The sequence below is a fragment of the Condylura cristata genome, unplaced genomic scaffold (assembly GCF_000260355.1).
Source record: "Condylura cristata isolate star-nosed mole 26May11 unplaced genomic scaffold, ConCri1.0 scaffold00032, whole genome shotgun sequence".
In the NCBI taxonomy this organism is placed as follows: domain Eukaryota; kingdom Metazoa; phylum Chordata; class Mammalia; order Eulipotyphla; family Talpidae; genus Condylura; species Condylura cristata.
Window position 1 is genome coordinate 10,047,253 of NW_004567133.1, and position 15,329 is coordinate 10,062,581.

Consider the following 15,329-nt stretch of genomic DNA (forward strand, 5'->3'; position numbering starts at 1 on the left):
CACCAGAGACAGAGTGGGGAGCAGAACAGGCAGATCGACGAAGTACACTGCTGAGGGGAGCAGCGGGCGGTCAGGAGAAGTCTGCCGGGCCATGTGGTCACCTCCGGAACAGGCGGGAATCGAACTCATGCGGAAGTGGCTTTAACTTCTCAGTGCAGTGCTTTAACCCGCTGCGCCACCAGGGAGGGCCAATCTTTTCTTTTTTAAAGAAGGAAGACCAAAATAACATTTCTTACCCATGTTCACCTGTACATGGAAGTTAAGCTATCATGGAAATATGAAATACAAAATCACTAAAACTAGGACTGTGAGTGAAGGGAAAAGTGAAATAGGTGTTAAATTTTCTCCAGAGGGGCTATGCCAACCTTAACATCAAAAGCAGGAGAAGGCTTTCCCATGGAGCCAGGCTTAATTTTCATTCCCTTAAAGTTTCCACAGATTAGCACCTAATGAAGAAGAAAGAGTAGAGTGACATTACAAGTTACTTAAAATTCATTTGTTCCTCCACCATGTACTCACTCGACAATATTTATTTGGAACTTACTACCAACCAGGTTAACAATAAATTCTCTTCTCTCATGGAGTTTAAAACTAGACACTGAATAAACATATAAAGTTGTAACCGTTCATATATTTATATTTACTGAAATACCAATGCTGTGTCTTCTGGATTTGTCATTGTTTTTAAATTTTTATTTCTGGTAATTTTTTTTTTACTTCATTCTAGTGGCTTGTAGCCTGAAGCATTATAACAAGACACCAAAAGTTTTCTTTCAGCCTTTCACTTACCTGCTTCATCCCCTCCAACGCCCCCACATTCCCTACATAATCATGACTTTTTTATTCATTTCCTGTAGACTTTCTTCTTATTTCTGTGAGCTCTCTTTATAACCCCATTTTAGAATATGCTCTCCACGGAGTTATCCAGGAAATCTTAACATTTCAAGTAACAAGGAACTCAGTGTTTTTCCACTTTTAAACAACCCTGAGAAAGTTCCTTATTACAGAAGGGGGAATCTCTTTGCAGATCCAGTGTGTTTCAACTGAAGCCTATTTAATGTCGCGGTTTTCTCCGTGAACAGCTATTTCAACAAGTCTACCTGCCTTTGAGGCCACAATGGTCTCTCAAAGTTTTCTTTGTGCGCTTGCTCTAGCCACTCTACTCCCTGACTATTGCGCAAAAGCCCTAAGCACACACGTTGGTTTTCCTTTCTCGGGCTCCATGGAACCCCGTTGCCGGGGTCAAGGGCGTACCGTTTCCGTCTGCCCGTATCCCTCGTAGATGTCCAGCCCTGTCCGCTGCCGCCATTGCTCGGTCACTTCCGGGTTGATGGGCTCCCCGGCGCTCACACAGTGTTTCAAGCTTTTGAACTTATAGTTTCTCCAAAGACAGAACGAGTTAAATTTAGGAAGAACAATGGAGAGTCATGAAAACGAGGACTATGTTGAAATTCTAGGAAGTTTTAGTTCCTTCCTGACTCCCCTCTCTGATACAAAATACCATTTAACTTCTAACTTCCCAGACACCACTGTTCTTCATGTTCTTTTCTTCCTTTTATTTGAAAGGGAAAGAAAGGTGATTTGTTGCCAAAGCAAACAAATAAAAGCCATGCAGTCCTTAGGAAAGGTGTCACATAACTGTATTTTACATGGGGCAGTTAAATGTTTACCAGTTGTTGGGTGGAGTATTTCTACAATGGGATAATATACAACTGTCAAAATAAAAAAAAAATTGAGGACACATCTGGGCAGGGCTGTCTAATAGAACCTCTGTCACGCGGGTGTCACTCTCCTAGAGCAACTGAGGAAGGAACTTTTAGTTTAACAAGGACATGTGGCTAGTGGTTACCATATTGAGGCGCACAAGTCCAAGAGATATTATTAGGTGAAAAGAGGAAGATACAGAATTAGATCTATAAATAAGAGTGAGATCACAAGCATATTAGCTTGTTACCCATGGATTTCAGGGAGTACTGAGATTGGGGACAGGATTTGGAGAAAGACTTTTCACTACATATTCTTATATAGCTGTTGTGTTTTATATCCTGTGAATTATTTCTGATTTGAAAGTTTTCCACCTGTTCAAATGGAATAGGAACTAGATTTATTTCTGATTTGAAAGTGTTCCACCTGTTCAAATGGAATAGGAACTAGATTTTTAAAAATTATCCTCATTCCTGACTTAACCTCAGGTCAGGTTAAGTCATCATCCAAAAGACTAAATACCTCTTACCCATAATCAATGGACTCAGGCTATGCATATGCTTGAAACTTCCCTTCTTGCTTAGGGGAGACCTCTCTGGATGTAAAAATTACCACTTAAAAACGATAATTGAGAAGGAGAAGAAGATGGCTAAATCTCATACTTACTAGCATGGACCTATTTTTTTTTAAGATTTATTTATTTATACATACAGAACTAGGGTACAGGGGTGGTGAGAGGATTCACCAGAGACAGAGTAGGGAGCAGAACAGACAAATCGAGGAAGGACACTGCTGAGGGGAACAAAGGGTGGGTCAGAAGAGGTCTGCCATGCCATGTGGGGCAGGGATCGAACTTGTGCTGAAGTGGTTGTGCTTTAACCCATTGCACCACCAGGGAGGGCCCTGACCTATGTTTTTACAGAAAGAGTTTTTATTTTATAGCTTCCTCTTCCTTCCCGAACCCCCACTAAGTGCCTACTTACAACTTTCCTTACCTGGTCGTATCATCCTGTACTAGCATTCGGTATGCAGTTGGTGCCGAACAGAAGACTGTGATGGGAAACTTGGAAAGTGTCTGCAATTTAAAATAAACAAATCTTACTACAATTTGAATAACTGCCTCAATGTCAGAGGTAGGCCCAGTACACCTGCACCATTCTTTAATCCAACACAAGTATATTTTCAAGCTTACAGACTCTAGATTTGAAGTATCTTAAGAGGAATTATCTACTCTGGTTTCCACAAATTACTTTATTTACCAGCCTCGCCACTGACACTGCTAATACCTGTCAAGATGTTGAACTCTATGCTCTGCCTTACTTGCAAGATAGAAGTTGGCTCAAAACGTGGCAAATAATGTGCAAATACACATGCTCCCTGGATCCATGGAGCGAAAACACTACTCCACGCAGACTTTGCCCAGCCTGTGTCTGCAGTATTCCATATCACATCTGAAGCTGTCAAGTCCAGCCAGAACCTGCATGACAAAGAACATCTCTGATGTACACAGTGGGAATAACTTGAAAAGCCCAAGAATCAGCCCTCTCCAGGTTTGATGCTCTGAGTCACAGTTCTGGGAACATACCTTCCATTTACAGATAACCCTAAACCTAAGCTGCTGTGGGTGTGTCCGGTCATCTTAGGAGAACCACTCGTCCCACTGGTAAAGTAAATGGCCATGAGTTCATCATGTTTTGTCTTCACGCAGGTATGGCTGTCACTGGCTTGTCTACAAAGGAAGGTCACAGTGAACCTGCACATCACACACAGCATATTAGGTAGTCACCACAGACATGGGTTTCAGGCCCTCCCTGGTGGTGCAGGGGCTTAAATCCAGCTCTACGAAGCTACCCACAGCCACAGTAGCGCAAATTCACTCCCCTGCCTGGGAGCTGACCCACATGGCACAGCAGACCTTTCTTGTCTCACCTGCTGCTCCCCTCAGCAGTGTACTTCAGTCAATCTGCCTGTTCTGCTCCCCACTCTGTTTCTAGTGAATAGTCTCCTAAGCCCCCAACTCTGGCCTATACCCCAGTTCTTATACGCATAAATATATATATATATATTTTTTTAAAGAAAACTGAAAAACTGTCCGTTCAGACCTCTGCATTGCATGGTTCAGGCCCTAGTTACCTAGATTGACTTCCAAGGTAAAAACCACCTCTTTCGCCATATTTTTGGGATCGTGCTTTGTGGAAGCAAAATAAACTTTGCCATCAAAAGCCAGCATACAACAGCTGATTTTGTAGATCTCAATGTCTGACGAGGATGAGTTGAAGCATATAAAAGACTCACGAGTTTTATTATATTGCCAACTGAATCAGGATTCCATGATCTTGTCCTCACTGGAAGGTGCACAACTCTCCTTCCCCTCACTGTGGGTGCTTTCAAAGGTGGTTTGAAAAACTGAAGATATTAAAAGAATTCCTGGGTAATGGCATAGAGCAGCCCAATCTGGCCCACTCCCTATTTTTGTAAACAAATGTTACTGGAGCACAGTCGCACATTGTGTGTCAACACTGCTTTTGCAAGTAGCTGTGATGTAGCCTGCAGAGCCTAAGATATTTGTTCTCCTTACCTTTTATAGAAAACAACTGCTGGTCCACCAAAGGATGCTTTTTCTGTTTCCTGTATGCCTACATTGCCCTAAATACAGTAAACAATAAGGCTGTCGGCAGGACCCCAGGTAAGGTGAAAGACAACCTTTCAGTGCCAAAGGATAGCTGGGTTTCTATGTAACACTCTATTATGGCAGCTGAGAGGCTATAACCTCAATGTCTAAAAAGCATACAGGTTTTAAAATCGGAAACATTCAGGCCCTAGGACATAGCTAGACCTAAATCTCTTGGTCTAACAAAGCTAAACCAAGTGTAGAGTCACATCTACCTTTCTTAAAAAATAGTCCCTCTGGCTGTGAACCTATCACTTCTTTCACAGAGATGATTGCTATGAACACCTAAGGCCACATTTTTGTGCCAGTCTCTGGCTGCCAGATGCAGTGGGCACAGCGGTGGAGGGTGAGCTCTGAAGTCAGGCCCCTGGGTTTGAAACCCAGCTCTGCCAATCCTTATATTTGATTTTATTCATCTGCATGATTTGAAGGTGCTGTGAGAGTTTAAAGAGTTAAGAAATCGGAAGTGCTTGGAACAGTTTTGGCCTACAACCAGTGTCTTGTGAATGTTTACCCAATTAGTTTTTATGTCATAGTCTGCTTCCTGGATACCCAACTTAGAAAAAGTACTCCAAACTCCTCTTGCCTCCGAGTTCCTGCACTATGCATGCACCAATAACAGCTGTTCCCACAGTTCATAGTTTTAATGTTTCCTATTTCTGATCACTTCTGAGTTGACCATCTCCTCATCGCTGCCTGCCTTTTGAAGGAGCCGTTCTACGGCAGTTATAACTACTCACTTCATCAGTTCCTTGAGGTTTTCCCACCCTTCTCTGGGCTCCTGAGACACAATTAGCTTGGAGCAAAGATTTTCGCATTTAGACACAACAGCGTCGACGGCTGGGGCCAGATCCTCACTGGTAATGATGCATTTTGCTTTTGAAGATTGTAGCCGATAGAGGATGTCTTTCTGGGTCAGCTGAGTGGTTCCTGGAATTAAAACGGTTCCTAAAGGCACAGAAAAGAAATAACAGTGTGTTAACAGATGGGACATGCAAGAGCAGCAGCTGAGGCATCTGTGTAGCAAGTCAAAGTTGTGCACCAGTGGAATGAAGGGGAACAGAGAAACCACGATTTCATGAGAAGTCAAAAAAACAGCCCTCCCTGATGGTACAACAGGCTAAAGCGCAGCACTGCGAAGCTTTCCACAGCCACTGCAGTGCATGTTCAATCCCAGGGCAGGGAGCTGACCCACAGGGCACAGCAGCCCGTTCTTGTCTTGTCCACTGCTCCCTTGAACAGTGTACTTCATCGATCTGCCTATTCTGCTCCCCACTCTGTCTCTGGTGAAGCCTCTCACCGCCCCTGCACCTCTGGCCTGTATCCCAGTTCTGTATAAATAAATAAATTAATCTTAAAAAAAAAAAAAGTCAGAGGAGGCTCTGTGACTTTGGAGAAAGAAAGTGAAGCTGCCCAGTGAATCACCTGTCTCCTTGCAGAAGCTGACATTTCTCCAGGGGGTATGCATGAACTTTTCTTCTTCATTGAATGGTATCAGTGGATTTCTGGTTCTGATAAACAGCTGTTTACTGTTGTAAACAGTGAGCTTTGGCGGCATTCTTGAATGTGATCATTTTGTTTAAAAACTGTGAAAGTGGGGCCCTCCCTGGTGATGCAGCAGGTTAAAGCACAACACTGAGAAGCTAAAGCCACTTCAGCATGAGTTCGATCCCCAGCCTCAGAGTTGACCCACATGGCGTGGCAGACCTCTCCTGACCCTCCCACTGCTCCCCTCAGCAGTGTACTTCATCAGTCGGCCTGTTCTGCTCCTCACTCTGTCTCTGGTGAATCCTCTCACCACCCCTGTACCCCGGTTCTGTATGCATAAATAAATAAATCTTAAAAAAATAAACTGTGAATGTGGTTTCTCTATTTCACTGTGTAGTTTATATGAACATATGAGATCAGAGCACATAGTGCTTGTTAAAGGTAAGTCATGGTTAGAATAATTAGGAACGGTATGTAATTTAATGGTTTATTATGACAACAGGGATGTTAATGAATATTTCTCTGAGCACTACTAAATGCCAATCATTGGATGTACAGAGATGACTCTATCACAGACAGCCATTACCTTTCAGCCATATAATCTTGTGGGGATTAACAGATTTGAGAGCAGATAGACTCAGGTAATATAGTACAGGCTAAACTAAAAATACAAGCATTTGGGGGGAGCCCAAAGAAGAAAGCCTCTGGATTGGAGTGTCAGGGTGGTGTTGCCTGCGAGAGGGTCCTTAGAACTGGGATTTCAAGGTTAGTGGGAGTTGTCCTGGCGACTATGTGCGTGGGAAACTATACAAAAGAAACCCCAGCGATGAGAAAGGTCACGTAATTTCCAGGCACTCACTTGAGGTGACCGAACCTGGCTAGTGAGGGCGGGGAGGATGACTAGAACTTCCGTGACATACCTACAGAAGTGCAGGTTTTATCCCACAGGTCAGGCGGGCCAGTGATTATATAAAGACAAGCAACACGATCACAGGGAAAAAATTAAGAGGGCTAGAAGGAACCGTGGCTGTAGAGAGTGGTTTGGGTTGGGGTGGAGCGTGGCACGCAGGATCAGAGAGACTTGGTGAAATTCAATCCCGAGACGATGTGTGCACTAGTTCAGCGACACCTGAAGGGGGCGATCCTGCACCGCTAAAACGCGTGCGACGCTGTAGCCCAACGCGGTTAGCGCAATGCAAAAAATCAGAGACGTGAAGTCAGGCAAGGGCGGTGGACCGGGAGACGCAGGGGGACTTTCGAAGCATGGAAGAGGTCAAATTTGTAAGATTTAGGAAATAATTAGAAAGGAGGGCGCTTTGATGTCTGGCTGAGGACACAGAGCGGGTGATTAATCAGGAGAGGGATAAGGCAGAAATAAGACGGGGTGTTGAGGTGCAGGGTTGTCTCAAATCGTGGCTGCGCTGAGTTTCAGGTGACCCTGGGACCATTAGGAGGAGAGGAGCAGTTGAGTGTGAGCAGATCACTTTGTGAATGGGTGTTCATTTCATAAACCTACTTCGTTGTGAAAAATTCAACTCCCGGTTTAGGTCTAAAGGTAGGGCAGGTTTCCAGCACATTTGTGAGGGTCCTGAGAATAATATTGTATTGAGAACAATCTATATTCAGACACAGGCGTCTGACAGTTTCTTAGATGTTTTGGAAAATCTCTCACCCGCCTAGTTGAAATATGATCGAACGTGACTAACCTGTTCTCAGACAGGCTACATTTGCCAGCCACCACTCGGGGATCCGGGGCAGAATGACAAGGACCCGGTCTCCTCTCCGCAGGGCGCAGGCGTCGGTGAGTATATTGGCAAATTTCCTGGACAGAGATCCCAGCTCCTCAAAGCTCCATCTCGCTTCTTCTCCGTTTCCATTTATCCACCAGAAGGCTGGGTTGGAAGGTCTCTTTCCAGCCTGAGGAAAGACACACCAGTTGCAGATCTAAATGTGGTGATGTAGCTAAATTTTCCCACTCACTAACTAGAAATATTCTCAAGAAAACTCACAGGTCACCAGTCAAGATATATGTGGACTTTTTGGGAAATAACTTGGGGTTCTTATTTCTAGGGAGCCATGTCATTTCTCATTTAGCCTGATAACTTTTCTTTCCAAAAAGTTTGATTCCTGCATCTCTTTATATTTCTCTTAATGGTCTATCTAGGCCTCATTCCCTACTGTTTTGGAATTGCAATCACCTTTTTTACTCTACTTCCTTTTTGGTTTTGTTTTAAATTATAATCAACTGTGTTGCCTTTTTTTTTTTTCTTAACCTATCATTTCTCAAACATAGAACTATTAACATTTTTAGCCTGACAGTCCTCTGCTGGGGGGGACGGTCCTGTGTGTTAGACTATTAAAAGGGCTTCGACCCACTAAGACACACTGTCTTTCAAGTCAGAGCAACAAATTTCTCTCAAGACCTTGCCCAAGGTTCTGCTGGGGCAGAATCGGTCCGAGTTGGTAAACTCGTCTGACTGGCCCTTTCTGCATACCTTTTCCGAACTGATCCATGGGTCCAGGATATCTTTTGCAAAGTTGAAATACTCTGGAATCTCCAATTTGAAGTCCTGTTTCATGGATTCATAGCTGGAGAAATTCTGGGGGGTCACTGTTCTAGAATCTTTATGTAGTGCTCTCACAGAACCAGGAATTGCTAGACGCCAAAAACACTGGGCTCGAAGTAGCATCCCCATGGTGACAGGAGTTAGCATCGGACTTGGTGGGTGTCAGCACTCAGAAGCTCCACGGAGCCCGACCACCTAAGACAAGCAGAGGATTTGCTGTCATTCTGTCCTGGAAGTCACCAGACCCCAAAGCAACTGTTCATCCTTACTGTAATTAATCATCACAATAGTACTTACATGCAATGTATCGTTATACCCCGTGTGGTAGATAGTATCATCATTTTTCTTTACAGATGGAGAAAATAACTAGTAAGAGGCTGTCTTAGTTCAGGCTGCCACAACAAAATACCACAGAGAGGACAGTCTAAACAGCATACCTGTATCTCTCACAGTCTGGATGCAGAGAAGCCTCAGGTGAAGGTCCTATACCTGTACCAGGTGGCTGCCTCCCCTCTGCGTCCCCACATGGTGGAGAGGAGAGTTCTGGTCTCTTCTGCGGAGGACACTAGCACCATCCTTTGGGCATCACCCTCGTGATCTCACCTAAACCTAATTGCCTCTCCAAGATCTACTTCCAAATGCCATCCTGTTGGGGCTTAGGGTATCAGTATGAGGATTTGGGTGCAGCACAAACATCCTTCAACAGGTAGTTTTTGCATTCGAACCCAGAGCTGTCTGGTCCAGGCTTTCTGCTGGCTACCAGCATGTCCTTGCCTCCCAAATGTATTTATGTATTTCTTTTATTTTTAGATTTTTGTCATTTATTTATGCATACAAGAACTGGGGTGGGGGGTGAGAGGATTCGCCAGAGATGAAGTACACTGCAGCGGGCCGGTCAGGAGAGGTCTGCTGCACCCTGTGGGTCAGCTCCCTGGCTGGGATGGAGCTGGAGCTGCAGTGACTGCGGCTGGCTTCGTAGTGCTGTGCTTTAATCTGTTGCGCCACCAGGGAGGGCCCCTTATGTATTTCGAAAGACGAAAAGATTCAGGTCACTTAGCTGCCCTCAGTAGCAGCAAAGGTCTGAACCTCCTGATCTTGTATCTGCAGATTTCAAAAGTAGTGCTGAGTGTTAAGGAGAATTTGCACAATTGACCCAGAGGTGAAGAAACAGAGTCACCTGTCCCACTCAGGTGTGCAATCGCAGTCAGAGATGCTAGCTTTTATAGGTCCCAGTTCCCATGCTCCCAGCAGGGGCCCACCCTGCCTCGGGCACAGACTCAGGCTGCACAGCTGGAGGTATAATTACAGGGGTCTTTAAGCCTTCGGGGCACTTTTGTGGGGGAGGTTCCTCCAGCCCTTTCAGCCCACCTTCTTCTGTGGTACATTTGATCATGATGTTATTTACTTGACTGAATTTTCTTAAGTGAGGCTCTCAGGGATTATGGGGGCCTCTTCTTTGCACACTCTATAATCTTCCAAATTTCCTACAATAAAACATGACTCTCACAATCATGAGGTCATCAGTTTTTAATTGCCATTGCAGCTGGGCGGTGACCACCTGGAAACACTTCTGGATCACTCATGTCAGATGTCAGCTACGGATCTGGCTCTAACGGGGCCTGGCATCTGAACCTCCTGTTACTGTCTGTGCCCAATGCATTGGGAACCCCGAATACTTCTCCCCACCTTCCCTTCTACTTGTGTAAGGGCCTGGCAAGTTCATGAACGTGGTTTGAGCCTCTTATTTTCACCTGCAAAGGAAACAGAACCCAAGAGATGGCGGCAGCACACTTCAGCATGTCACATCAGGGTTAGAACTGTCTTTGGGTTCCCAGTGGCAGGTCTTTTTACCACACATACTTCAAAAGGAGTTCGATAGGGCAGTGATTCTCCAAACCTGCTTGTATATTTGCATCGCCAGTAAGCTTTAAAAAAAAAAAAAAACCTTATGCCTGGGTCTTAAATCAATTGTGTCACCCCTTTGGGGCTGTGGTGTGGGCATCATATATTTTTTTAAGATTTATTTACTTATGCTTACAGAACTGGGGTATAGGCCAGAGGTGCAGGGGTGGTGAGAGGATTCACCAGAGGCAAAGTGGGGAGTAGAACAAGCAGATCGACAAAGTGCACTGCTGAGGGGAGCAGCGGGTGAGACAGGACAGGTCTGCCGCGCCATGTGGGTCAGCTCTGGGGCGGGGATTGAACTCGCACTGAAGTGGCTATGGCTAGCTTGTAGTGCTGCGTCCTAACCCATTGTGCCACCGGGGAGGGCCCGGTGAGAGGTTCTCATGGGGCGTCACAGTCAACACTAGGCTTTTATATATAACCTTTCTCTGTTGTGTTTTTGACTTTTTAAAACACTGTCTTCCCATGGTTAAAAAACGTGAAAGGGGCCCTCCCTGGTGGCGCAGCGGGTTAAAGCACTGCACAAAGAAGCTTAAGCCACTACCGCATGAGTTCGATTCCCGCCTGCACCGGAGGAGATCCACATGGCCCGGCAGACCTCTCCTGACCCGCCCGCTGCTCCCCTCAGCAGTGTACTTTGATCATCTGCCTGTTCTGCTCCCCATTCTGTCTCTGGTGAATCCTCTCACCCTCCGCATCTTGGCCTGTACCCCAGTTCTGTTTGAATAAATAAATAAATCTTAAAAAACAAAAAACGTGAAAGGCACACATGCAACATCTGTCCCCCACACCCAGGCTTACAGCTGCCCAGTTCCTCAAGGAGCTGCTGTGATTACTTTGATGTCTCTTCTTGGGGTTTCTTTGCCTGTATTCAATCAAATAAGTGCCCAGGTGCTTACTGCCTCAGCACTTTGACCTACAGGGTCGCCTAGAATACACACCATTCTTGGCCCTTTTTTTTTTTTTAAACAAAGAATGTTGACGGTCTTTCCATATCAGTACAGAGATCTCTTCCTCACTATGTTTTCCTTTTGTTTTATAAATAGTTGCACAACATTCCAGGGAGGGAACCATGGCCTATAATTTCTTGGACCAGTCCTCTATTGTCTGTCATCCCAATTGTTTTCAATTGGGCAATTTCGATGAAAATCTGAAACTATTCTATTCACCACATTCCAAATCCTTCAAGCACTGAAAAGAAAACTGTGCAGTCATTTGGGGCTTAACACGAACCTGAGCGTGTTCAATATGCTGACTACACTTTCCACTGGACCAAAAGAAGTTGTCAACGTTCTCATCAAAACCGTACAATTACCTTCTGTTCAACAAATCTTCTTTTCTTCTAGGTGATCTTAGCACTTCATAACATCCATTTTCCAGGCTCTGATACTCTTTGTAGCTGAAAGAGCTGAGCTAACTTTCTCAAGTGTGAGCCCAGATTTTTTATTGAGCCACAGAAGTCTCTGCTAGGAATGGGCTTTTGCAAGTACTTAAGGTCTCATCCAAAATGCAGCTTCTACATCTAGCCGGGCAATGGGTCTTTAACCTCTTCACATCTCCATAAGTCACCCTTCTCCACACCAAGCCAGTAAGACCAGTGGTTGGCCACAGATAACCATAAAGCGGGTGAAGCCCCTCCCCCACGCGAACAAGACCTTGCTTTAAACGTTAGCACCCAAGTTCTGGAGCCGCCTCGGCCACCTGGTTATTGCCGTGGGTATGCATGTATAGGTTTCCCTAAGTTTTCTGGAGACTTTACATACTCTGGAGGATGCAGAAGATGAATTCCTGTTGCCACTAAGCTGGGGGGAAGCAGGGAGGTCAGCACAGTGAAACGTTAGCTGCTACTCACTCAAATTGTTTTTGAAAACACTTTATCAAATGAACACATAGACTTAGTTTTTAAGAAAACTACCTAGTACCAAAACATTAAAATAAAAACCTCAGTGACTATGCTTCTAGCCTTTTCTATGTACATGTGCCCGATCTGTTCTAACTGCCATGATACAATAGATTCATTATACAATAGTTGAGAAATTCTGAGAGAAGCACCCGGCTGCCCAAGACTTCCTTGAGAGAGCTTTTGATCCTGATCCCACTTGCTTACCTATCTTTCCTCACAAGTGCACTCTGCCAGCCCAGCACACCTTCCCCAGCAGATGAGGTAAGATACTCACCGAAGTGACAGACCCCAGGACACCTGGGGATGATTCTAATACAACTGGAGACCCGTTTCTTAGAAGAACAGCCCCAAGACGTGAACTCTGTCATCTGCTTTAGTCCTGAGTGGTAGTCTGACAATCAGAAGCTAACTGTGCCCAGAATGCCTTTCCCGGATTGGTGGAGACATTGTGGAGGGAGGAGCCGGAGTTCTGGCTACTTGGACAGTGAAAGTTGCAGTGTCCTGCAGTAGGTCCCCTTTTAATTTCAACAGCTTCCATCCACTGCAAGCTTTTGGGAGGCTGGGGAAGTAATTGATTCTCAGTAAGGAAATTGTGTAAGGGGTTGCCCAAGGGGCTGTCCTGCCAAGGGAGAAAGGAAGTTTTCTTTCAGCAGAAAGAGAAAAGGATGGAAGAAAAACATAAAGGGATTTTGAAAGGGAAAAGGACAAGGAAAGAAGCATTCCCGGGATCTCAGCGAGCCAGCTGCTGTGTTTACCTGTGCAGTTGGTCACAAGTGGCCATGAGGGCTATGAGCTTGCTCCTCCGTCCAGGCCTCCAGGGCGTCCTGGCACACACTAGGTGTGTGCATTTCAAGTCCTAAGCTGGACTCCAAAGAACCCTGTGATCTGGCCCGGGGTTCCCTCTGAGTTACTGCCCTCTCTCCCTCACTCGACTGCAGTCACAAAAGTCCCCTCGCTTTTTCTCAAACAGACCACGAGTGTTTCAGCCTGGAGGTCTAGGTAGTTCCCACCGCTCAGACCACACTTCAGATTCCCCTTGGCCAAACCTTTCATTTTACGAGGTGTCCTATCAATGAGGTCTTTTCTGACCACATTTTCTGAAATAGTATCCCTCACTTTTCCCCTCTTTAATCTGTCTTAACTGTTTACATCACTTATGCTTACATCACTTACTCTTGAGAGAAAGAATTTTCTTTAATTGATGTATCACCATAGCATGAATGGTGTCTGTAAGGTCATTTAATAAAGATCAGATGGGTAAATGAATGAATGACTCAGTTAAATGTGAAGAAACCCAACTCCAATTCACTTAAACAAACAAACAAACAAACAGGTGTACCCTGGTCACCTTTTAGTTCTAGAAAGCTTTTTTTGTTGATGCCTGAGAATTTTTTATGTAAAGAATCACATTATCTCATAATAGGGACAATTTTACTTTTTCCTTTTAGATCTCTGTGCATTTTATTTCATTTTCTTGCCTTATACACAAGATAGAATTTCCAGTACTATGTTGAGTAAGAATGGAGAAAGCAAATATTCTTGCCTTGTTCTTGATATTAGGGGAGAAGCATTCAGTCTTTCACATTCAACTTGATAAAGCCTGTTTACTGTCTTTATATGGTGAAAAGGCTGGCTAGATGTACATTTCTTATGTTAAATATTTGTTCCACTCTGATCTGGCACTTAATTAATATCACTTTGGAGAAGTTCCAGGTCATCAAAGTTCATTTCTCCTCGGATGTGCCTGTTGTATAATAGAAAGTTTTTTGACTGATCCTTGTCCCTGTTTTCAAAGTCCTTGGAGATTCTGAATCCTTGGAATAGGCGTGACTTTTTTAGCTCAACTTTGATCTGCAGGCCAACTCCAAGTTCCTAAGAGCAGGGGCATTGTATGGGCAACTGTATCCAGTTAGTATAGCAGAGACAGATTCTGGAGGAGACCAAAGACCACATTTAGCTCCTCTGGCAGGATTTGATGGCAGCAGGACTGGCATACTTTTCCCTTTAATAACATGTGTGTCAACCTTTCCCCTTTATTGAGCATTTTTTGGGTTGAGTTCAATTCAAACACATCTTTTGAGTGTCTACTATGAATCAGAAATTGTGGAACAAGTCACAGTATTTGAGAATGAAAGAAAAATAATAGACAGGGTTGAGAACAGGGAACACTTGCTTCTTTTGAACAAATTCTTCAAAGTGGCATCTTGTCAATGAGTTTAAAGGGATAATACATTAGCATGATAGTCGCTAAGGCTGTGATTTAAAAGGCCACAGAGAAGCAATGTAAAAGAGTTACACAAGTCAAATTCTTGGTAACATAGTAAGTCATGTAGAAACATACTTGGGCAAGCCTGGTATAAAAAGAAATGTATTGAAGCAGACACAGTTAAAGGTGAGGCTGGAGGTACAGGTGCCAAGGAGAGGCAGTTGGGGCTTAGGAAGCTGGGACCTAGTGGCCACCATCTGTGTCTGGACACTGTATACATTTCCGAGATGTCTACAAAGCTGCTGCACCTGTATTCGAGATGCCGCTGCCCCCGGGGATGGATTCTAACTAGGCCCTACATCTTTGTACACGTGCTCTCAATCTTTGCACACTTGCTCAGCCCAAGACAGGGTTGTCTGATTGGTGAAGCAATATACTCACACCACAGGGTGGGAAGAGGGACACCTGACACTTCAAGCTTCCATGGTACACAAACAGACTCATCCAATGGTGGACTTCCCCCCTCAAGAGGAAGGGGACTCCTTTGTTGAGCAAACAAACTAGCAAATGTTTACCACAATGTAGAAAAAACTAGACACAAGACCACAGATCTGTATAGTCATAGGTGGTCATGGTACGTGTTCACCCCAGTCTTTTTCTGCTGGTGATGGAATTTGGGCATTCTCTGCCTTTCTCCCCTGAATAATAGACTTCCTCAAGTATTCCACAGTTTTATGAAATTACTTCTGCAGTTGACCTAAAGGGGCGCCCTGAAAGGGAAATGAATATTTCTAACTTTAATTCTACAGTGTGGAATAGAACAGTTAATATCTTGTTATCAGAACTCCAATCTTAACATTAGGGATGTAAGCAAAAGAATGAATA

General features: G+C 44.5%; 1 protein-coding gene across 1 annotated transcript in view; it reads right to left on the minus strand.

Moving 5' to 3' along the window:
* Positions 1-12,530, minus strand: part of ACSM3 (acyl-CoA synthetase medium-chain family member 3) — a 19,269-nt gene extending 6,739 nt beyond the window's left edge. Inside the window, exons 1-9 of the mRNA XM_004691729.2 lie at positions 12,513-12,530; positions 8,359-8,625; positions 7,570-7,780; positions 5,116-5,323; positions 3,290-3,433; positions 3,025-3,181; positions 2,700-2,779; positions 1,255-1,381; positions 366-446 (exon numbers count right to left, since the gene is read on the minus strand). Coding sequence (XP_004691786.1) covers positions 366-446; positions 1,255-1,381; positions 2,700-2,779; positions 3,025-3,181; positions 3,290-3,433; positions 5,116-5,323; positions 7,570-7,780; positions 8,359-8,577 — 1,227 coding nt within the window. The 5' untranslated portion in view covers positions 8,578-8,625; positions 12,513-12,530. The remainder of the gene's footprint in view (positions 1-365; positions 447-1,254; positions 1,382-2,699; positions 2,780-3,024; positions 3,182-3,289; positions 3,434-5,115; positions 5,324-7,569; positions 7,781-8,358; positions 8,626-12,512) is intronic.
* Between the last annotated feature and the right edge of the window lie 2,799 nt (positions 12,531-15,329).